We start from the raw sequence: 25405 nt of genomic DNA on the forward strand, positions 1-25405 counted from the left end.
GGAAAGTTTCAGAGGGAGTGCTATCAATTCAGAAAGCAGTGGGTGGAACTAGGTGCGGCCAGGTGTTGATTGATAAACTACAGGCCTGTATATCTGCAGAGATATTGCTGATAGCCATATTCCCTGCAACATTGAATTACAATATGTTTAGCGATGGTTAACAAAATAATAAGGAGGATGTTGGAGCTCAGCTATGGGGCTCGATTACATAGATTACAGGTATTCAGTCTGGAGAAATGGCGCTTAAAAAAGATTCTGATTACAACATACAAAATATATAAAAGGTGACTTCACTAACTGTAAAAAATGGTTTACTCTAAGGTCCCTGAAAAGGACACACAACCACAATTTGAGTTTAGAAGAAAGGACATTTTATTGTAGAAAGGGTTCTTTATTATTAGAGCAGTTAAAATGTGGAACTCCCTACTCCAGGAAGCGTTACTATCTGAGAGTATCAACAACTTCAAAAAACCTTTAGACGTTTTCCTCAGGAAGCAGAATACACAGGGCTGAGAGAATTGTTAAAGAATAAAAATCACACACCTATGCAATAGGTTGAACTGGATAGACCCGTGTATTTTTTTAACCTTACAAATTATGTAACTATGACTCACTAGACCCCTTTCTCAAAGTCACAGACATGTTTTTTAAACTGTTTTGTACTTTTTGTTTGCACTTTATTTCTATGTGCAGCACCCCCTTGTGTACATAGTTGGTTAGTGTAGGTAAATTTAGTTGGGCTTCACAATTAGCCTGTGAAGCCAGGTTATTCAGGGTGATATAAAGTTTAGCTGACAGGCTCTGAGGACTGGGTCACAGTCACCTCCGCCTGGCTTCTGGAAGCTTCTAGCAGGTTCCAGAACTTAGAGGGGTGAAGACCCTAACCCTGAATATTCATGATGCTTCTACCAATTCCAGGGGGTGGGAAGACTGCCCAATAGGTGAAGAGTGCCCTATAAGTATTCTGGAGCCTAACCAGTGGGGAGCAAAGTCCAGGATCCAGAGGCCTGGAGGGGACCCCTGTGCTGCAGTTTTGCTGCTGAGAGAGTGAGAGAGAAGAAGAGAAGGAGCCAGGTGCAAGACCTATCTAGTTTTCAGAGAGACAGTGCTTAGTCTAACTTTATCCCTGCTGGGGACATTTCAAGTGTTGAACTACATGCGTTTTCTTAGTTTAAGATCCCAACAGTCAGTTTGTAAGTACACGTAAAGGGGTACAGCGTGGGAAATCCAGCAGCCCTTTAGGGGGTAGTGCTACATACGTGCTTTAAAAAGATCAACATTACTGAATAGTTAAGGTTTACATTTGTGTGACGTTCTGGCTATCTATATGACTGTGCTCCAGTATACTGTATGTGACTTGAAAGCAAGAGGAACCACCTGTTTCTGACAGGGTAATTTTTTTACATTCCAGGACCTTCTCACCTACTCCCCTAGTAGTTTGCTACTTTTCTGAAGCTGACCTACACTTTTGAATTAAGTTCGACATTATTAACATGTACAATACAATATCAATTACATCAGCCTAAAGATAAACTAATTACTCATTCAGAAGAAAGTCTCTGGTCAGATTGACATCACAAAAAAAGAATAAACTGGCCATTATTTTTGAGCCAGGTCTCTAAATTCTACGTTTTCCTTCAATTAATAGTTCATTAGCAACAATTAACTACATTAACCACTTGACTTTCAGAAGATTTTACCCTTTCATGACCAGAGCATTGTTTGCTATTTGGCGCTGCGCTAATTTAACTGGCAATTGCAAGATCATGCAACACTGTACACAAATTAAATTTATGTAATTTTTTTTTACACAAATATAGCTTTCTTTTGATGGTATTTGATCATCACTGTGTTTTTTATTTTTTTGTGAAATAAACAAAAAAGACAGACAATTTTGAAAAAAAACAATATTTTTTATTTTCTGTTATAAAACATATCCAATAAAAAATTGAAAAAAATCAAATTTCTTCATGTATTTACACCAAAATGTATTCTGCTACATGTCTTTGGTGAAAAAAATCCAAATATATTGGGATATTATTATATTATATATTATTTCGTTTTATAGCATCTGGTATAGTTACTGGAATTTTTATTTATTTATTCATTTTTTTATATTAGTAATGGCAGTGACTTATAGTGGGATTGTGATAGTATGGTGGGCAATCTGACACTAACTGAAGCTGGCTGAGGGGGGGGGGGGTACACTAACTGCCTAATTGACACTAACATCAGTAGTGACACTAATACAGTTAATACAGTGCTTAGTGCTGATACTATACACTGTCACAGGCTGAGAAGGGGTTAACATCTACGGGCGATCAAGGGGTTAAATATGTTCCTAACAATGTGTAATTTATGTGCTATATGGTGCTTTTACTATTAGATCTTGCTGTTTTTTTCCAGGTAATAAAAATACTGCAGGATCGCCTGTCATTATTCGGAGTTCTGTGTTGTTTACACCACAGAGGTCCCTTCTTTGAATGTCAGAGCCGATCAGCGGTTGCCGGTGGTCAATCATTGGCCAGCACCTGCTAATTGGCTTGTGCTGTGACAAAACACAGCACAGTCAGAGAGCCTACGTATGCGCGCCACTTACCTGGAAGTGCTGGATCACCTTTCAGATATGTATTCCAGTGCAGCAATGCCACTTTGCCACCATACTTTTAGGTGAGGTGGTGGACAAGCAGTTAAATGCACTGTCAAATTGGCATACAAAACTATGGAAAACCATCAATTGAAGTTTGGCTTTTTTACAGTAAACCTTAAGCCCTGCTGCATTGTGAGGACAGGGGGTACCCACTCAGGAAGGGTGCCATTCAGAGGCAAATTTCCCTTTTCTCAATGAATGCAAAGCATTTCTGATTGGATAAGTTGGAGAGGCAGGGAGGTGATGTCAGATTTCGAGCTCTTCCAAAACATCATATACAGTATGATTTTGCATTAAACTGTGTACAATACTTTTTTGTTCTTTTTAAAATGTAAAATTTGATCTAATCACCTTTATCTGAACCTTCAATCCTTGTGTTTATGATTGTAAAGGAAATTATTTTTGATAGAATATTGCAGTAGAAACTTTGATAAAGACAACATTAAACACAATTTTGTACCCCCCCCCAAATGATATAAATAAATTGATGAATGTGAATAGTCAGCATTTTGTTTTTGTTTGTTATGACAAAATTCATTTTGAATTGCATTTCATATTTTTCAGATTTGGGTGTTTGACGCAGAGACAGCTGGGCAGAATTCTAGCGCACTGGTTATAATTACTGTAACTGATGTAAATGATAATAATCCGGAGTTTCAAAACCAGCCTCTATTTTTTAGTGTCCCTGAGGGGGATTATAGTATACCTCTCCCACTAGGTGAAGTGAATGTTATTGACCGGGATGCAGGATTAAATGGACAAACGACAGTCACCTCTGAAAATAACGACATTTTCATTGTACAAAATGTAAGAATTTATATTCAGAATCCTTTATAGCTATGATTTTTATAGTTGTATGAGTTTTATTTTAAAACAAAAACATCTAGGGTTATTTAAAGTGGATGTAAACCTCTGAAATAAAAAACGAATAAAGCATATCCCTTTATAGTGTGTACTAGCCTCAATCCAAAGCTCCTAACGTTCCTCCTATCTGATCTCTCCTCTTGCTGTTGTCTGAAATAATCACTTTTGAAAGTCTAACTTGACACCAAGTAATCCCAGGAGATGGCCTTGGCCATGATTTACCCCCCCCCCCCCCCCCAGGACGCAGCGGCTGATTGACAGCCTCAGCTGTGTATATTTTCCTATGAGTAAGTGTAAAGGAGTGTGTGTCCATTCCCTCCGACCAGGTCTAAGATTACTCTGAGCTTGTCTCTAATTCAGTGCCATGTGTGAAATCAGATCTCCACCCCTGGCCTTCTGGAGCTGAGAAAAAGCCTTTGATCTGTGTACTTTAGAAGGCCATAGAGAAGAGAGGGCTGCAGATAAACAGGTACAATTTATGGAGGAGGATTTGTTTAATCTTTGTGTATCACTAGAGGTTAGTTATTTCAGTAAAACAATATAAAATAGCTGCGATATGCACCACTTGGCAAAGAATCAATTATTACAGATGATTGAATAAATAAATTACATAAATAAAATTTCAGTGACTATGACTATATGAAAGGGTTTACAACCACTTTAATACATGCGCAGTACAATGAGAATAGGTTGTATTCTCTAACTGACTCTCTACCAACAATATGAGAACCTCAAGAGATACTTTTGATGAATACTAAAGGTATTTTTTTTATTATTTTAGTCAATTTATTATAGCACTTTTATCAAATATTAAATTACATATAAAACAGGCAATAGGCACTTGAGATTAAAGTATATTTAAACCAAAGAACAAAAGCTTACCCTTCTTTCAATGCAGTGGCTGCATTAGTCCTTTTTCAGGCTAAGGGCTAAGTACATTTGTCCTTGTAACCTCCTGGTCACTGAACTATAATCGCAAATAATATTTTCCTCCCTATGTTCTGGAGCTATAGAGAGGTGGAGGCGTTTGTAGTTGGAATCAGGAAAACAGCTGATGGATAGAACATTCTTGTCCTTTCTAAGAATGTTAATCAGCATAATATTACATTTGAGTTCTTGGGTTTAGATACACTTTAAGTGGTTTTATTGAAGAGTTTCCTATTTTATTATGGTGGAGAGAAAACTGCTTTCAAGCATGGCAACTGATAAGAAATAGGTTTAGTTTATCAAAACAAAGAAAACAGTGTATAGGGCCCCTACCCCTAATATTACAAAGCACAAAAAAAGAGAGAGAAAAGATGGGGCTTTCTAGGCCGATTGGGAGAGGGACGATCAAGAATAACAGTCTGTTATATATACAATTCTTGTTTAATCATAATATTAAAAAACATGTATGACATCAGGGCATACAGCCCAACATAAATACAACAAAACACTTAAAAAGGTCCATAGGTGCAGAAATACTTTCCCATAAGGGGGTGTTGAGGACCCATTCAGATGTTAAAGGGTCTCTGGTGGAATGCGGTCTAGGGGTCCCAGCAAGCCAATGCGTTTTGCATGGGGCTTACTCAGGGCCAGAGAGACCAGATAAGACCAGTATTTCCCACTGAATAGTGGACCGTGGACGGGCAGGACAGACGGAGCAACAAACTCACAGATGCAACGATATGAATCATGAATTGTATTGAGCAAAAAATCTCCAAATCAAACAATAGAATGCCTCTCGATATTGCCAGGTACTCCAACCCAATGGAGTCCAAGGTTGGTCCTGAGGCAGGTATGTCTATTGTATAATCCTCATAGCCTGTCAGATTAGATAGCAGCTCCCAAACTCCACAAGAGAGTGAGGCTTGTATCTGGGGTCCTGTAGTATGCCTGCCTTGGACTCCATTGGGTTGGAGTACCTGGCTATGCATAGGACCTATGGGATGTGTTAAATTTGCTTGACAAGTATCCACTTTGTTGTGAGTACATGCTGCACATATTGCAGATTAAGTAATTGCATACCCTTAGTGGCACAAACAGAAAATGACTCCTATGCGGGTACAATACCGAAAGGCATTCTATTGTTTGATTTGGAGATTTTTTGCTCAATACAATTCATGATTCATATCATTGCATCTGTGAGTTTGTTGGTCCGTCTGTCCTGCCCGTCCACGGTCCACTATACAGTGGGAAATACCGGTCTTAACTGGTGTCTCTGGCCCTAAGGAAGCCCCATGCGAAACACGTTGGCTTGCTGGGACCCCTAGACTGCATTCCACCAGAGACCCTTTAACATCTGAATGGGTCCTCAACACCCCCTTATGGGAAAGTATTTCTGCACCTATGGACCTTTTTAAGTGTTTTGTTGTATTTATGTTGGGCTGTATGCCCTGATGTCATACATGTTTTTTAATATTATGATTAAACAAGAATTGTATATATAACAGACTGTTATTCTTGATCGTCCCTCTCCCAATCGGCCTAGAAAGCCCCATCTTTTCTCTCTCTTTTTTGTGCTTAGGTTTAGTTTATATTTTAATAAATGATGGATTATGATAGTTAAGTTTTACTGAATTTTGTAAATTGAGTGTAGATATATTAAAAAAAGCCCCATAGCAAATCTATAGCATTTGACCACAGAAAATAATGTACTCCTGTGTGAAAGTGATCATCTTCACAGTACAATACCCAGCTTAATTGTATGGTATTATCATTATGCTTTGTCACATCTTAGCAGATCTGCAATGCTTTGCAATTACATTGTCTTCAATTATGGAGTTTTATGGTTAAAATAAAAATAAAAAAAAGCATGGTCTATGTTTCGCAATTAAATGAATTTCCTTTTATCCCCTAGAATAGGATTATCATTGTTAATGGATCCTTGGACAGAGAAACTAAGGATAGATATGTGATCTTCTTAGTAGCTTCAGATAATGGGATGCCACCACGGAAGGTAATGGGGAAATTGTTTATTTAGACATATTATCCAATCAGCTATCCTGACAAAAGATTAGTTATACATTTTAAGTTGACTGTGTATTGTAATTACCATGAACATATGAATGGTCTACCTGTAACTAAAACAATGTAGCACAACACCATAACCAAAATGAGTATTGTATACAGTATAGCCAAAAGGAATTGATAATGGCTTATTGAACAATATAGTACATTAGCAGTTGATGTGTCTTTACCAGACCCTACTGATTACATAGTGTTATACAAATTAACCACTTTACCACTAGAGCATTTTGCTGTCTTACGTCTGGGCCACTTTTTGCGATTCGGCACTGTGCGAATTTAACTGACAATTGCGCGGTCGTGCGACGCCGTACCCAAACAAAATTTATGTTCTTTTTTTCCCACAAACAGAGCTTTCTTTTGGTGGTATTTGATCACCTGTGCGATTTTTACTTTTTGCGCTATAAACAAAAAAAGAGCGTTTGTTTTGAAAAAATAACTATTTTTAACATTTTTTTATATGAAATTCCCCCCAAAAAAGATGTAAAAATCAATTTTTTTTTTAATTTTTGGCCAATTTGTTTTCTGCTACCTATGTTTGGTAAAAAAAATCGCAATAAGCGTATTTTGATTGGTTTGCGCAAAAGTTATTGCGTTTACTAACTAAGGGAAAGATTTATATCATTTTTGGTGTTTTTTTTTTTTAACGAGTAATGGCGGCGATCTGCGATTTTTTTTGCGGGACTGCGACATTGCGGCGGACAGATCGGACCCTTGACTGACATTTTTGACACTTTTGGGGGTACCAGTGACATTACTGCAGTAATCAGTGCTATAAATATGCACTGTTACTGTAAAAATGACACTGGCAGGGAAGGGGTTAATTTTATTGGAGAGGGAGGGGTTAATGTATGCCTGGTGCTTACTGACGTGTGTGGGGGGGAGGTGACTGTGTGAGACAAGGACAGATCGGATGTCCAGCTATGCTGAACAGTCCGATCTGTCACTCCCTGTCACTGAGGAGATCCGCCCGCTCTGTTTACACAGGCGGGCGGATCTCCAAACTGGATTCCCCGACGATCGGGGCAGAGCAGCGGCAATCGCCGCTGCTCCTCCCCTGGCCCGACTCCCGCTGTGAATGAAAACAGCGGGAGAGCGCCGCCAACAGGGGGAGGAGTCTGGCGACGTAGGTCTACGTCGTCAGACCTACAAGAGCCACTTTGCCGCAGTAGTACTACGTTACTCAGCGGTTAAAGCAAGGGTATCTACCAAAGAAATTAAACTAGCAATAGAGTAAAATGCCAGATCATTTTTCTTTTTTTTTGGATAGTGGAGTAGAGTGGGGAAGGGTTAGTACCTCAGATTTTTATTGATGTCTGGGTCCCTATAGGGTAGATTTTCTCTTACTTTCTCTCAGAGATTCAGCACAAACTAAATAATTTTCAAAGGGATTGGGGGATGATTTTTGATAACTGTCCCCTCTTCTCCAGATTCAGTGACAGCTGTATACATTTTTCTTTTCTTTCTCTCTGGGGACAATGGTCACGGGTCACAATAAGAGGCTGAATCTCCCAAAAAAAGACAGAGGCAGCAATCAAAACAAATACAATTACCAACCCTATTCTACTCTATTTAAAACTAGAAAAAAAGGCCCTTGCAGTTCAAATTACATTTCAGAGCACTTATAAATATAAACAATACCAGTAAAATTACATCAGTTCACTAGGGGATGCAGTATGTCCTATGTGTTGTATGTATCAGTAAAATGTGTTTTATTTCCACAGAGTTTTGCAGATCTTGTTATAGCTGTCCAGGATGTTAATGATAATGCCCCGACTTTTACACAGTCTGTATATTCTGTACACCTAACCTTGAGTGCAACAAAAACCAGAGACCCAGTTCTTGTAGTGTCAGCTAAAGATTTGGATATTGGAAAAAATTCACAGATATCTTACAGGTAATGATGTTTTATATAAAAGGATACGTTGAGTTTTAAATTAAAACGATAATGTAATGGTTATTGAAATATTATCCATCTTCAGCACACAGTTAAAGGGGTTGTAAAGGTTCAGATTTTTTTTAAATAAAAATAACAAACATGTTATACTTACCTACTCTGTGCAAGGGTTTTGCACAGAGCAGCCTCCAAAATCCTCTTCTAGGGTGCCCTGTCGGTGCTCCTAACTCCTCCCCTTCATCAGGTGCCCCCATGGAGAGCCGCTTTCCATGGGGGCAGCCGTGCGGGCACGCTCCTGAGTCCCACTGCTGCATCCATTGAAACAGACAGCGAACTCGGCACCCCGCCCCCCGATCCCGTGTCACTGGATTTGATTGACAGCAGCGGGAGCCAACGACTACTGCTGCTATCAATCTATCTATTGAGGACAGAGACAGTGGCTGGAACCATTGGACTCGTGCACATCGCTGGAACCAATGGGCTCAGGTAAGAAAAAGGAATAGAATAGAATGCATTAAGGTGAAAAACCTTGAGACTTTACAATTCCTTTAAAGGCTAATTTTCGGTAGAGTGATGAGGTGAATCTCTGTTGGATTTTTATTGCTAAGATTAGAAAAGGCTAGCACACCAAGTATACGCTTTACTGAAGTACCATATCAGTATACAACACCAGGTGTAATGAATACAGCCTGAAGAAAGGATCTGAGTTTTCCCAAAAGCTTGCATCTTGAACAAACCAAGTTAGCCAAAAAGGGAGCCACATAACCTGGCCATAGATGAGTCTTTTTTTCTTTGATTTAGCCAGACGGCTGGTCAAAAAAAAAAAAAAAAGAACTGATTTTCCCATCCAAACAAGCAAGAGATGGACAGAGAAATACTCCCCACTGTGCTATTGTATTCTGGCATCTGGAAATCTTCCGCTGTCAGAATACACTGGTCAGTGCTTTAGCGATTGGCTGCAGCTGGTGATCAAATTAAAATTTTGCAACATCCAGTGCAACAAAAGTGTACCTTTAGCTTGACTTTTGCCTAGCAGGAATAACCAGAGATGGATCGAAATTTGTTGGTTCCTGCTGAACTGGCTGAATTTTGATCCATCTGTGGCCATCTTTCAACTGCAACTGCAAACTTTCTACAATAATTGATGGTCAACATGGTATAATAGTCTATTACTGATATGGTGCTTCAGTAAAGTGGTACTCGGATTTTAAGTTTTGTGATGGCTTTTTCTATAATTGGATTTTTTTACAGTACCATGGTCTGGCTGTGCACCTACACTCACACATGGGAAACCTATGAGAGGTCTGTGTGGTATAATATGAGGCATAGCAAGAATTTTATTGCTGTCTGTGTCCTCCCTGAGGACAACAACTTTTTCTACTTGTCCTAGGGACTTTTGGAAAGAAAGTGATTTAAAATCCAAAGTGTAACAGTTGTCACTATAACAAAAGGTGAAGAAACATCGACCAATGGGGACAACTGTTCCAATGATGTCATTGTCTGGAGTCAGGCTCAAAGGCCAGGACTTGTAGGAATTGAGAGATTCACGAGTGTCAGCTGAATTAATACACATAAAGATTAGTGATCGATCGATATCGGTTTTTCGTTGCTGATACCTATACCGATATTTTGGCCATCGCATATCGGTATCGGACGATATTGGCCGATATTTTTGCACATTTAAAATTTTGCAAAATAAACACATATTTCGACACAAATCTGTTACTGAACATGTAAAACTTTATTTAATAAAAATTTTAACATTAAGGACTCGTTCTTCACACCATTCTGCATGAGAACTGATAGGAAAACTTCAATTGCAAGGACATTTAGTTTCACATCATTCTGATTGTGCATTAATGCATAATAAACTGCTGCAGTAGTGCAATCACTCACTGCAATAATTTTAATTCACTGACTGCACCAAACTGCTAGAAAAAAAGCTAGACAACAGCTAGACAGTGGATTGGATTGGAGTCAGTGGACTACCTCTGCAGTATGGCACTCACTGCAACTACTGCAGTCACTGAAAAACTGCTAGAAAAAAAGATAGGCAACATAACAGCTACACAGTGGAGTGGACTGGAGTCAGTGGACTACCTCTGCAGTCTGCAGTATGGCACTCACTGCAACTACTGCAGTCACTGCAAAACTACTAGAAAAAAAGCTAGGCAACAACAGCTACACAGTGGATTGGACTGGAATGGAGTCAGTGGACTACCACTGCAGTAGGGCACTCACTCACTGCAATCATTTTAAATCACTACTGCACTACTGCAGTAGTGCTTTAAAATTATTGCAACAGTGAGTGGCGCACTACTGCAGCAGTAGTCCACTGACTCCAATCCACTGTCTATCTTTTTTTCTAGAAGTTTTGCACTGACTGCAGCGCAGTGCAGTCAGTGCAAAACTGCTAGAAAAATTAGCTAGACAATGGATTGGAGTCAGTGGACTACTGCTGCAGTAGTGCACCAGTGGACTCAGTGGACTGGTGGACAGACACTACTACTACACTTTCAAATCAATACTCCCAGTTAAGTAGAACAATATTATAGTGCAGAAAGCATAACATTTCAGCATGTTGACCAGTTAAACGGCTTCTTTTCTTTTCATAAATTGCTGCCACAAGGAGGAGCAGAAAGGTATCTTCTAGCATGAGAAGCAAGTCTTTTGTTGTGTGCCTCATTTTCTTTCCACCACTGAAGAGGATCACTTTTTCTGTCAATTACTGGTTCCTTCAAATAGAGATGAAGTTCAACATCCAGGGTCATTATTGCAGATTGAGAAGAATCCTCCGCATGAGGCCCCAATAAAACACTGAACATGGCATCTATTTCACCACAATTAATTTTCTCTTCTGTCCATTGTCTTTTTGGACATTTTTCTCCTGCATCCTGCTCTTCCACATCAGAAACCTTCTCTTTTTGACTTTTCTTTTCATCAGGAGGAACCTCCTGCACCTTCTGTTGAACTTGAATCTCTTCTCTCAGCCATTGTTTTGCCTTGGCTAATAAATCATCAGAAGAGAAAGGATGGTTCTTGTATCGAGGATCCAAAAGACATGCAAGCACAACATTTTTATTCTCCTCATGCTTCTCAAACCGTTTGGCGAGGCTGTCCCTCATGGCCTGCCTACATGCTTTAATGCCACGTGTGTTGGGTCCTTCCCGTTGAAGCATCTTCAGCACTCTCACACATGGGATGACAGAGGACACAGATGAGTCGTAATGACTCACCTCTAGTGTCACTTCCTCAATTGATAGGAGCGTCTCAATAATGTTGGCTACTATGTCCCACTGATCAGCAGTAGGACAAGAATATCCTCCAAGTCCACATTCACCAGAATATATAGTGAGAGCTTGCTTCTGCTCCAACATCCTTTGTAACACGTGTAGCATTGATTTCCGTTGTGTTGGAACAGCCCGTATCAAGTTGTTTTTGTGTAGGCCAAGGTCTTCCTGAATGCACCTCAGTCGCTGCTTGGCAAGAATAGCATGCTAATAATGTCAAGCAATGCTTTCTGGTTTGACAGACCATCATTTACCACAAGTTGGAGAGTGTTTGCCATGCAACTGACACTTCAGCAAGTCTCATGCCTTTAACCATGTTCGCTCCACTGTCTCACAGCACATGCATCCCTCGGTCTTTCGGTCTTTGGTGATTCCCCATTCTTCTAGCATGCCTGGAAACATTTCTCTAATGTACTCCCCAGTGTGGGATCCTTGCAACCCTTTTTGTATTCAACACCAAATGCCTTCTTGTCCATCCGCTGTCAATGAAGTGGCATGTAAGAATCATTAGTGATTCTGTTTGTCCCGACCAGCAGTCAGTTGTGAATGAGAGTGAGTTGCCAGTATTCTCTGGTTTCAGCATAGCCTTTACTTTCTCAGTGACCTTTTGGTGAATCTTTTGCAACATTTCAGTTCGATAAAATTTTATCACTCTTCAGTGTGTACCTTGGCTCAAGCATGGACACCAACTGCTTAAATCCAGAGTCAGACACTATTGTAAATGGCTGGTTATCCGTGACCATCATCTCTGTGATTACTCTGTCCAGCATTTGGGATCTTCCATCAGATTTTAGCCACCTTTTTTTTTCTGAAACATATCTATTATTGTTGCCTGGGATAGTGATGTTTCACCTTGTGATTCATTTTGTTTTTTCTGTCCTGCATTATACAATTCAACATGATGAACTCTTAGATGGGCCCAAAGATTAGACGTATTTTTGTTTTTTGCAGTTATTGATCCCATGCTTAAATTGTTTTTGCAAGAGTTGCACAGTGCTGCTGATTTTCCTGGAGATGGAGAAGAGAAATAGTCCCAGACCACACTTTTAATTTTTCTATCTCCATCCATCTCTATTGAAACTTGAAAAGACAGTAATATAGGCTTAAACAAAATGGCTGGCTGGCACCCAGTGGTGATGAGTGACTGGCACTCTTTGGCTGGCTGGTTGGCACCCTTTGGTGGGTGGGTGGCTGGCTGGCACCCTGTGGTAGGTGGGTGGCTGGCTGGCTCCCTGTGGTGGGGTGCTGGCTGGCACCCTGTGGTGGGTGGCTGGGTGGCACCCTGTTGGCTGGCTGGCACCCTGTGGTGGGTGGGTGGCTGGCTGGAATCCTGTGGTGGGTGTCTGGCACCCTGTGGTGGCTGGCTGGCTGGCACACTGTGGTGGCTGGCTGGCACCCTGTGGTGGGTTGGTGGGTGCCTGGCACCCTGTGGTGGGTGGCTGGCACCCTGTGGTTTGTGGCTGGCTGGCTGGCACCCTGTGGTGGCTGGCTGGCTGGCACCTTTTGGTGGGTGGGTGGCGTGGCACCCTTTGGTGGCTGGCTGGCATCCTGTGGTGGATGGGTGGCTGGCTGGCACCCTGTGGTGGGTGGGTGGCTGGCACCCTTTGGTGGCTGGCTGGCTGGCACCCTGTGTGGTGGGTGGCTGGCAGGTACAGGCCCAAGGCCGGTGGGTGGCTGACTGATACAGTCAGGCAGGGCCTGTGGCTGGCTGGTTGGTAGGCCTGTCGGTGTGTGGGACTAGGTGGCTGGCTGGCACTGGGCAACTGTGGGTGGTGGGTGGCCGCGGCGGCTGTGTTACACGTGTACTGTGTCTGTGACTGGTCTTTGACCGACTGTGTGCACAGCATGCTACGCAGTCTCCAGTGTGGCCGCGGCGGGTTAAAACACACTGTAACGAGGCTGAGGGAGGTGGCCTAAGAAGGCCGCAGAAGCTGCCCAGTGCGCGGAGGCGTGTCGCAACATACACGATGATATCACGGCAATATTGGCAATATCGGTAAATCCAAAGGGCGATTCCGATATATCGGGGAAAGTGTATATCAGCCTTCAATATATCAGTGTTGCCGATAATCGGTCCATCTCTAATACAGATCCACTTAGCGAATGACGCAAGCTCACCCAAGGTGCTGGGTCTAAGCACTAGTTGGTCTTCACCAAAGAGATGGGTTTTGCTGCATACTAATGCCAAGGTGTGGCTCTCAGGATTGCCCCAGCAGAAGGACAGCAAGTGGAGGTCAGGTAATAGATGAAGCAGATAAGGAACAAGCAGAAGCATAGGTCAATGAAAAAGCCAAAAGGTTAGTAACGAGAAGTAGCTGGATGGGATCAGATGGAGTATAGCTGATGAACAAGCCAAGGGTTGATAACAAGTGGTAGTGAAGATAAGGACAGCTGCAGGTACGCTAAGGAGCAAGATTGGCTGGGGAAAACACTAATCTGGCAAACAGTAAGTACAGAGACATGGCTTTAAACAGTAAGTACATGTGAGAAGCAGAGTTTAGGGATCAGGCAGGGAGTTGTCCAGAATCTCAGGCAGGAAGAGCTACAGCTAGAAACTGCAGAGGTCCCAGTTTCAGATCTGGACCCTGACAGAGAAGACTGTCTAAGAGGGTATTTTCTTTCAAATTGGAAAGTGGAAGTGGAATTGAAGGAACCCCCCCAAATAGAACAAAAGAAGCAAAACAAAAAATGACAGAGGTTCTAATCCTCCCCCACTCTACACAAAAGGGTAGGTAAACGTATAGTCTTCCTATTTAATATGACTAGACACTTTCTAGCAGTGTTCCAACAAAAAGTATAAATTACATTTTATTTCATGAACCTTTGCCTAAAAGATGCTACAATATTCACAGGTTTGCAAAACCCCATCATGGATTTACTATAGATGAACAAAGTGGAGTAATCTCTCGAACAAGTAATATACCTGCTGTTTGTATGGAGAGTAGCAACCCACTTATCGTCATTGCTACTGATCATGGGGTTCCAATGTTATCTTCTAATGGTAAGTAATTCTATTTATAATAAATGTTCCTAAAGGATTCCAGCTTTTATCCAATTGTCTTTTAATAAATGTCTGTTTTGGGTTCCAAACCACAGCAATGTTAGCCCCATATTTATGTGCTGCTATAAAGACATTGTTTTTTTTTTTTTTTTTTTGCCATTTTGGTGCTATCAGCCCTCTCCTTGCCAAATCACTCACCCTGCCCCAGTCTTAGACTCGCTTTGTGGGTTTTAGGCCCCTTTCACACTTGTGTGACCTAAAATTTGCGTCATTTTTTGCTGCGATTTTGACTGTACATGAAGCAATGCCTGTGCAAACTGTGTAAAGTCTATGGACCTCAAAAAGCATCAAAGTCAGACCAAAGTAGTGCAGGGACTACTTTGAAGTCATTGCGACTTGAAGTCGCACAGATTTGAACGGTACTTATTGTAAATCATGGAGTATGATTTGTCAAGCGACTTTTCAGTCGCAAGACAAGTCACACAAATGTGAAGGGGGCCTAAGGCCACCCTTTGTTATCTCTATGAATTTACTGGTACTACATCCTTTAAATTATTATAGAAAACATACAAGACCCTAAACACAAAACTACCAAAATAGGTACCACACCACGAAAAATTACAATAAAATTCTGTACGTTTTATTTCACACATATTATAAAAATTTATATTTAGAAAACCCACAGAGTAAAACTACAGAGAAAAGTTGTGTTGACGTGCTAGATTGTAATCATACATTTATATATAATGCCTTAGTGTATTAGTGCCGGTTCACACTTCTGCGATGCGGGAACGCTGCGAATATGCAGCGTGTTCCCGCATCGCATCCGCACATCTGGCAGTTCACACTGCCATATGCGATACGCAGGGGGTGTCAATTAAAAGTTAACGACAGCCCCAGTTGCGATCGTATATCGCAGTGCGATCTGCAAGTACGCACAGAATCCGATCGCACAAGTGTGAACCAAAAGCCTCATGTGCGTGTTTGGTGCGAATTCAGCCATACAAAGTGTATGGCTGAACTCGCATCCACACATCAGATTGCATGTAATTAGGAGCAGTGCGCTCCGAATTACATGCGATCTCCGCAAACGCGGACGTGTGAATCGGCACTTAAAGATAATACTTCATGCAGATAATTCCAACATATTGATATCTTCTATGTGTTTCGCGGAACAAAGCCCACCTCTTTGGGAAGAAGCTATAATCATTTACTGTGTATATATAAACTGTGTGTTGGTGTTGGTATATATATAAATATATACACATACACACACAGTATAAAATGTACAGAATTTTAATGTTGTTTTTCTTGGTATGGTACCTTAACCACTTTAGCCCCGGAAGGATTTGCCCCCTTTCTGACCAAGCCCTATTTTGCGATTCGGCACTGCATTATTTTAATGAACAATTGCGTGATCGTGCGACGCTGTACCAAAACAAAATTTATGCCCTTTTTTTCCCACAAATAGAGCTTTCTTTTGGTGGTATTTGATCACCTGTGCGATTTTTTTATTTTTTTTGCGCTATAAACAAAAAAAAGAGCAACAATTTTGAAAAAAAAAAACTATATTTTTTCACATTATGCTATATGACATTCTCAAAAAAAAAAAATGTATTAACATTTTAGGCCAATTTGTTTTCTGCTACATATTTTTGGTAAAAAAAATCTCAATAAGCGTATTTTGATTTGTTTGCGCAAAAGTTATTGCTTCTACTAACTACGGGAAAGATTTATGTAATTTTTATTGTTTTTTTTTTTTACTAGTAATGGCGGTGATCTGCGATTATTTGCGGGAGTGCGACATTGCGGTGGACAAATCGGACCCCTAACTGACATTTCTGACACTGTTGGGGGGACCGGTGGCATTACTACAGTGATCATGCTAAAAAAAAGATGCTAAAAATATGCACTGTTACTGTAATAATGACACTGGCAGGGAAGGGTTTAATACTGGGGGTGATCAAGGGGTTAAATGTATGCCTAATGCTTACTAACTTGTGTGTGGGGGGTTCTGTGACAGGCACAGAGATCGCAGTTTCAGCATAGCTGAAACTGCTGATCTGTCCCTGCCTTTCAGTGAGAAGATCCGCCTGCTTTGTTTACATAAGCAGACGGGTCTTCTTTCTGTTTACCGGACGATCGTGGGAGGAAGGCGACAATCCTCCCACAGCCTGACTCTCGCTGTCTAAACACAGTGGGAGCGTGCCTTTGGTGGCGCGCGTGCGCCGTCGAAACCCCTTCCCCTTCAGTCATGTAGTACTGCGTGACTGCACCCTGGGGAGCCGCACTGCCGCAGTAATATTACTGTGGGCAGTCGGCAAGTGGTTAAAAGTCCTATTTTAGTAGTTTTGTGTTTATGGTCTTGTATGTTTTCTATTAATGTGAAATGTATGTTCCTTGCTAAAGAACATTATTTTTATGTTTTGTTGTTATGGGTAAAGTTACGCTTTAGAAACACTTAATATTGTATGCCAAATAAAGTGTTGCACTACAATTTTTTTTCATTTGTTGCATGATAGTGGTGCACTGTCTGTCCATTCACGCCTACCTCTCCTCTCCCCCCTGCAGTATGTTTACTTGCTTCCTCCCACCAACCCTCCCATTACAGTATGTACGCCACTGTAATAATGGTGTATTGTGATGGACCCCGTACTCAAGAGGAGTATGTCCGCCGTATAAGCTTCCCTTGCCCGGTACCAGCACGATCCAAGATCCCTTAGCCCACCCAGTCACTTGTCGAGACATCAGTGTAGGGTGGTAAGATGCAAAAGACTGTTTATTCTAACACAGGCACAAAGAGATTTACAGTATCTCACAAAAGTGAGTACACCCCTCACATTTTTGTAAATATTTTATTATATCTTTTCATGCGACAACACTGAAGAAATGACACTTTGCTACAATTTAAAGTAGTGAATGTACAGCTTGTATAACAGTGTAAATTTGCTGTTCCCTCAAAATAACTCAACACACAGCCATTAATGTCTAAACCGTTGGCAACAAAAGTGAGTACACCCCCTAAGTGAAAAAGGGGCCACCATTATTTTCCAGCACTGCCCTAATCCTCTTGGGCATGGAGTTCACCAGAGCTCCACAGGTTGCCACTGGAGTCCTTTTCCACTCCTCCATGATGACAGCTGGTGGATGTTAGAGACCTTGCTTTCCTCTACCTTCGGTTTGAGGATGCCCCACAGATTCTCAATAGGGTTTAAATCTGGAGACATGCTTGACCAGTCCATCACCTTTACCCTCAGCTTCTTTAGCAAGGCAGTGGTCATCTTGGAGGTGTGTCTGGGGTCGTTATCATGTTGGAATATGCCCTGTTGCCCAGTCTCTGAAAGGAGGGGATCATGCTCTGCTTCAGTATGTCACAGTACATGTTGGCATTCATGGTTCCCTCAATTAACTGTAGCTCCCCAGTACCGGCAGCACTCAGTCAGCTCCAGACCATGACACTCCCACCACCATGCTTGACTGTAGGCAAGACACACTTGTCTTTGTACTCCTCACCTGGTTGCAGCCACACGCTTGACACCATCTGAACCAAATAAGTTTATCTTGGTCTCATCAGACCACAGGACATGGTTCCAGTAATCCATGTCCTTCAGCAAACTGTTTGCAGGCTTTTTTGTGCATAATCTTCTTTCTGGGACGACAGCCATGCAGACCAATTTGATGCAGTGTGCGGCGTATGGTCTGAGCATTTAAAGTGCTGACCCCCCACCCCTTCAACCTCTGCAGCAATTCTGGCAGTACTCATACGTCTATTTCCCAAAGAGAACCTCTGGCTATAAAGCAGAGCATGTGCACTCAACTTCCTTGTTCGACCATGGCAAGGGCTATTCTGAGTGGAACTTGTCCTGTTAAACCACTGTATGGTTTTGGCCACTGCGCTGCAGCTCAGTTTCAGGGTCTCTGCAATCTTCTTATAGCCTAGGCCATGGGTGTCCAACCTTTTGGCTTCTCTGGGCCACATTGAGTGTAGAGAATTTTTCTCGCGCCGCATATAAAATATATACTATAGTTAAGGCATATAAGTAATAAAACGCCGCCGCGCCGCCCGCTCGCAGTAATTTAACACGACTAGAGGATAATCAAATGAAATGGAATCAGTATACAGAGGTTTACTACTTCTGAGAAATATTAAAGGAACACTCTAACCACCATGACCACTTCAGTGATTTGAAGTGGTGATGGTGGTAGAAGTCAGAAACACTGCACATGCTGGGATATTTACAGTTATGTGATGGGGGATAGTTGCACCCCTAGCACATGTGACTTAGGCAGCCAGCAAATGTCATGTCCTTATTCATACATGTATGAACAAGGACATGACATATTATGACAAAACACAACTAGTTATTAAAAAACACATTGCAACAATTTACACATGCTAATGCACATACCTTTTCTACTTATTTTGCAGACTGCTGGCGGGTAATGCTGGCGGGTAATGCTGGCGGGTAATGCTGGCACTGCTGGTGGGTAAAACTAGTCATGCGGGTACTGCTGGTCATGACGTCGGGTACTGCTGGAGGAAGCAGCGGCTGCAGTAGAGAGCCAGTGCCCATCAATGCAGCCTCACAAGTGCCCATCAATGTAGCCGCACCAGTGCCCATCAATGTAGCCTCACCAGTGCCCATCAATGTAACCTCACCAGTGCCCATCAATGTAGCCGCACCAGTGCCCATCACTGTGGGTCCTGCTGGCCGCTGGCCTGTAGGTTCTGCTGGGTGCTCGCCATGGCCTTTGGGTCCTGCTGGCTGCTGGCCTGTAGGTTCTGCTGGGAGTTGGCCATAACCTGTGGGCCACAGGCCATGACCAGCTCCTAGCAGGACCCACAGGCCATGGTCAGCAGGACCCGCAGGCCGTGGCCAGCAGGGCCCACAGGCCGTGGCCAGCAGGACCCCACAGGCCGTGGCCAGCAGGACCCCACAGGCCGTGGCCAGCAGGACCCCACAGGCCATGGCCAGCAGGACCCCACAGGCCGTGTCCAGCAGGACCCCACAGGCTGTGGCCAACAGGACCCCACAGACCGTGGCCAGCAGGACCCACAGTGTTGAGGTCTATTTTGAGGTTGCTGGGTGCTGGCCTGTAGGTTCTGCTGGGAGGTGGCCATGGCTTGTGGGTCCTGCTGGCCACTGGTCTGTAGGTTCTGCTGGGTGCTGGCCATGGCCTTTGGGTCCTGCTGGCTGCTGGCCTATAGGTTCTGCTGGGAGTTGGCCATAACCTGTGGGCCACAGGCCATGACCAGCTCCTAGCAGGACCCACAGGCCGTGGCCAGTAGGACCCCACAGGCCATGACCAGCTCCTATCAGGACCCACAGGCCGTGGCCAGCAGGACCCCACAGGCTGTGGCCAGCAGGACCCCACGGGCCGTGGCCAGCAGGACCCCACGGGCCGTGGACAGCAGGACCCCACAGGCCGTGGCCTGCAGGACCCCACAGGCCGTGGCCAGCAGAATCCACAGGCCGTGGGAGCAGGACCCACAGTGTTGAGGGCTATTTTGAGGTTGCTGGGTGGGCTGTGGGCTATTTTGAGGTTGCTGGGTGGGCTGTGAGCTATTTTGAGGTTGCTGGGTGGGCTGTGGGCTATTTTGAGGTTGCTGGGTGAGCACTGGGGCAGGATAAACAGGGGTTATATAGATGGGATGTGGGGGTCATATGGGGGTGTCAGGGTCTCACCTCAGAAATGGCAGCTGCCAACTCAGCAAGTCCCTGCATGGCCTCCCCCAGTCCTGGGGGGGGGGGGGGGTGGGGGGTATTGGATGCTCCTGTCCTGGGGTTAAGTAAAATTGCCAGTGCTCAGCCCCACAGCCTCAATCAATTCACATGTGTCCTCCCTAGTGCGCCCTGCCTCTGCCTGCCTCAAAGATCTGGGAGTTGTAGTTTCCTGTCTGGCTGCGCTGCTCTCAAGTCTCCACCCACTGGGAGATTGAGCACGGCCGTGGACTACAACTCCCAGAATGCATCAGCGCTGTCAGCTAGTTAGCGGCCGGACGGCGCGGCCGGCCGCTGCAGAAGCCACAAGAAGAAAAAAGAAATCGTGAAGGCAGGAGACTGTCCGCGGCCAGTGGGCCGCATTGCCTGTGACTCCGGGCCGCATGCGGCCCGCGGGCCGCAGGTTGGACATGCCTGGCCTAGGCCATCTTTATGTGGAGCAACAATTCTTTTTTTTCAGATCCTCAGAGATTTCTTTGCCATGAGGTGCCATGTTGAGCTTCCAGTGACCAGTATGAGAGAGTGAGAGCGATAACACCAAATCTAACACACCTGCTCCCCATTCACACCCGAGAACTTGTTACAATAACGAGTCACATGACACCGGGGAGGGAAAATGGCTAATTTGGCCCAATTTGGACATTTTCACTTAGTGGTGTACTCAATTTTTGTTGCCAGCAGTTTAAACATAAATGGCTGTGTTTTGAGTTATTTTGAGGGGACAGCAAATATACACTGTTATACAAGCTGTACACTCACTACTTTACATTGTAGCAAAGTATAATTTCTTCAGTGTTGTCACATGAAAAGATATAATAAAATATTTACAAAAATGTGAGAGGTGTACTCACTTTTGTGAGATACTGTACATTAAGGGGACAATCCCCCCCTCATTGCATAATGACACAGGGCAGGGTAAACTACATTCAGTAACATGACAACCAGACTGCCTTTATAAAGGACTGCAGGAGAAATCCCCCCTCCTCTCTAGCAGCTAATCCACATACACATATTTATCCCATAATAGTTTTCTTCCAAGGCAGACAGAAACAATAGATCAATGGGATAAAGCCACTTAAGAATAAACACTTAACAACTCTCACCCCACCTCAAACTATCTAGCATTGGTCTATGAGACACTCCGACAATATTCTAGTAGTCTGAAAGGTGGAATTATTTTTCTTCATATATTTCCTGAGGAATATTGTTCATATATATTACTGTCCTAAGTGAAAGAGACCCTTCATTCTTTCAACACAAACCACACATATAGAACCCAGGATAACAGGGGTAATATGAAATGCTGAGTCCGGTGTGGTTGTACGGTGAGTCTGGTTAGTGCAGACCCGACTGGGGTTCTCGGTCACCCTGTGCCCTTAATAGACACTGGGTGACTTACACATAGGAGGGGCCGGGCAAGTGGGACAAGGAGTTTCCTGACCTCTCTAAGGTAATCTGGGTTCCACAAGCCCCTGCCCAAAGCGACTCCCGTCACATATATATTTAACACAACTTTTAGGCCTCATGCACAAAGGGGCGTTTTAAAAAACAAGCTGCAAAGCCAGTACCGACACCAGGAAAAGAGAGGCTGTAAAAATGCCATTTTAGAAGCTCTTTGCATTGTGGTTAATGCGCGTTTAGCCGTGTTACAGTTTAGCAGCGTTTCTCTCCCTCTTCTGTTTTCCACTCCCAAATGCAATTACTACAGCCTAAAAACGATTGACGCTGTATATGGCATTAACACGGGTTTACCCGCATCAGGCGTTTTTATGGCTGTAATGTTGCTGCTCCAGAAGGCACTTGCCCTGGGATTTTTTGTAGCTTGAAAACGCCTATGCCACTTACAGCTCCTAAAAATCCTAAGTGTGCATGAACAAATAGAATAACACGAAGAGGCATTTTTAAGCTGTAAAAAAATAACGCCTGATGTCCCTATGAGCAGCTGTAAAAACGTCCTGTGTGCATGAGGCCTTACCTTAGAACATTGGTACAAGTGCTTTCAGACATTCAGACATCAATAGAGTCTGTCGGGTATCACTTTAAGAGCTCATTTACTTGGGGCGCACAAAACAATATACCCATGCAGAGGGCCATGTTTATATACCTGGGAAACACAGGTGGTCCAACATCTACATGCAGTCGGGCTGTAAAATTCAATAACATGAGGAGGGCTAGATGGATCTTCACTGATGTTCAAGTATAACCCTGTGTGCACCCCCTATACAGGACTAATGCATGGCTCTGAATGTAGACAGACTTCACTCAGAGACTTGGTTCCACATGGACAAACAGACTAGTTGCATTCAGGTGCATGGGCTACCTGTGCCTCCTGGGTAGATATACACAACTTTCTGCAAGGGTCTACTGATCAGTGCACTGGTGAGAATGAGTGATTTGGCCCAGCTTAAGAAACAAACAATCCCAACTTGAGTAAGGACACTTTTTAATTTGGCGCGCAGTAAATGCACTGATATTTACACTAAAAGTATGACTTACAGTATTTCCCTTTTGTCAATTCTTCCTCTGTTACTTTAGAAAGTTCCCATTTATGTTAAAGGCATGAAATATTTAAAATAATGTTAAAGTAGAAGTTTACCCTAAAACTAAAATCTCTAAATCTTGCATCCACAATCTAAAACTAACCTATCTAGCCCTGTAAAGCAAAAATTGCAATACATACCTTTTCTGAAGCCACTCTGGTGGCATTTCCTAGCTGTTGTAGACTGTCACTTCTGCAGACCTTTCGCTGCTAGGGACTGGACTGGAGCCGCTTCAGAAAACGTATGTATAGCGATTTTTGCTTTACAGGGCTGGATAGGTTAGTCTTAGATTGTGGCAGCAAGTAGATTTAGAGATTTTAGTTTTAGGCTGAACTTATTTCTGACATTTAGCTTTTCTAAATTTCCTGATTGTAACAATTACAATTCTGTTTGCATTATTAGAAAATGCAAAACTTAAGAAAACCCATTAAGCTGGCTTGACTGAAGAAATACATGAATTTTACAGTCCACAGCAAGTTTTCAAAGATCTTGGTGTTCTAAATTTATTTTCCAGCTACAGTTTTAGTTACAGTAACGAGAGGATGCACAGGGTTTCTGAATTCCAGCTACTATTTCAGCATTGTTGAAGGAATACCACCAGGAACTGAAGTTGGGACAGTACAAGTCTATACTGGGCCAGATCTGTTAGTGATGTATTCCCTTGAAACATACACAAAGACTTTTTCCATTACTGACAAAGGGACAATCCTGACAAGCACCAAGCTGGACCGAGAGGATCAAGACAAATATAGTGTGATGGTGAAAGCTGTGGGTGCAGGGGAACCACCCAGTACTGCAGCTGTTATGGTAAGGAATATTCAATTTTGCATTAGTTATTTGCTCTTTAAAGCAGAACTTTGTTAATGATATTCTGTGCTGACAGAGCACTGTGCAATGTGTTCCTATGCTGTTCTTTTCTCCTCCTTCACTCTCCCCCTGCCGCTGTTGCAGAGGATAAAAGTGCAGTTGTCAACTGTGTTCAGAGAGGCCAGTGTATAAAGAGAGAGTGAGAGAATAGTCAGCTCTGTGGGGGCCATCCTGGAGGAAAGAAAAAGAGACTGCGCCACTGGAAAGCCCTCTGCTGTATTGGGGACTGGAGAATGCAGAGCTGTGACCTGTGGGCTAAGGGAGCGTGTCATCACCAGAAAAAGTTCATGCTGTGCTGAGAACCAGAGTTGCCCCAGGCAACCCAGAGTGAACAAACATCCAACCGGAGGAACCCTTACCGCTGTATCACTGGGACTGGTGAGAGGGCCTTGTGGCCATGACTTGTTACCACTAGATACTTAGAACCTGACTACAGAGCTGTCTGTTAGCTCTAAAAAAATTAAAATTGTGCCGCACTATAGTGCTCAGTATACTAATATATAACAAAATGTGTCAACAATTACAAACCCAATTCAAAATAGTTGGGACACTGAAAATTTTGAGTAAAAAAGGAATGGACTAATTTACAAATCTCATAAACTTATATTTTATTCACAATATAATATAGATAACATATCAAATGTTGAAAGTGAGACATTTTGAAATGTCATGCCAAATATTGGCTCATTTTGGATTTCATGAGAGCTACACATTCCAAAAAAGTTGGGACAGGTAGCAATAAGAGGCTGGAAAAGTTAAATGTACATATAAGGAACAGCTGGAGGACCAATTTGCAACATATTAGGTCAATTGGCAACATGATTGGGTATTAAAAAGAGCCTCTGAGTGGCAGTGTCTCTCAGAAGTCAAGATGGGCAGAGAATCACCAATTCCCCCAATACTGCGGTGAAAAATAGTGGAGCAATATCAGAAAGAGTTTCTCAGAGAAAAATTGCAGGGAGTTTGAAGTTATCATCATCTACAGTGCATAATATCATTCAAAGATTCAGAGAATCTGGAACAATCTCTGTGCGTAAGTGTCAAGGCCAGAAAACCATACTGGATGCCCGTGAACTTAGTGCCCTTAGACGGCACTGCATCACATACAGAATGCTACTGTAATGGAAATCACATCATGGGCTCTGGAATACTTCTAGAAAACATTGTCGGTGAACACAATCCACCGTGCCATTCACCGTTGCCGGCTAAAACTCTATAGGCTAAAAAAGAAGCCATATCTAAACATGATCCAGAAGCGCAGGCGTTTTCTCAAGGCCAAGGCTCATTTATAATGGACTGTGACAAAGTGGAAAACTGTTCTGTGGTCAGACGAATACAATTTTTAAGTTCTTTTTGGAAAACTGGGATGCCATGTCATCCGGACTAAAGAGGACAAGGACAACCAAAGTTGTTATCAGTGATCAGTTCAGAAGCTTGCATCTCTGATGGTATGGGGTTGCATGAGTGCATGTGGCATGGGCAGCTTACATATCTGGAAAGGCACCATCAATGCTGAAAGGTATATCCAAGTTCTAGAACAACATATGCTCCCATCCAGATGTTGTCT

At 42.8% G+C, this 25405-nt stretch overlaps 1 protein-coding gene across 24 annotated transcripts in view; it reads left to right on the forward strand.

Annotated features, from left to right (window-relative positions):
* The window catches only part of LOC309549166 (protocadherin Fat 4-like), a 292459-nt gene that overhangs the window by 38834 nt on the left and 228220 nt on the right, over window positions 1–25405 (forward strand). For all 24 annotated transcript variants that reach the window (XM_082249240.1, XM_082249258.1, XM_082249262.1 and 21 more), the window contains exons 12-16: window positions 3215–3457; window positions 6354–6452; window positions 8245–8417; window positions 14560–14708; window positions 23486–23778. In XM_082249240.1, the coding sequence (XP_082105366.1) occupies window positions 3215–3457; window positions 6354–6452; window positions 8245–8417; window positions 14560–14708; window positions 23486–23778 (957 nt within the window). The remainder of the gene's footprint in view (window positions 1–3214; window positions 3458–6353; window positions 6453–8244; window positions 8418–14559; window positions 14709–23485; window positions 23779–25405) is intronic.

This window comes from Pelophylax lessonae, assembly GCF_965119305.1.
Source record: "Pelophylax lessonae genome assembly, chromosome: 3".
Classification (NCBI taxonomy): Eukaryota; Metazoa; Chordata; class Amphibia; order Anura; family Ranidae; genus Pelophylax; species Pelophylax lessonae.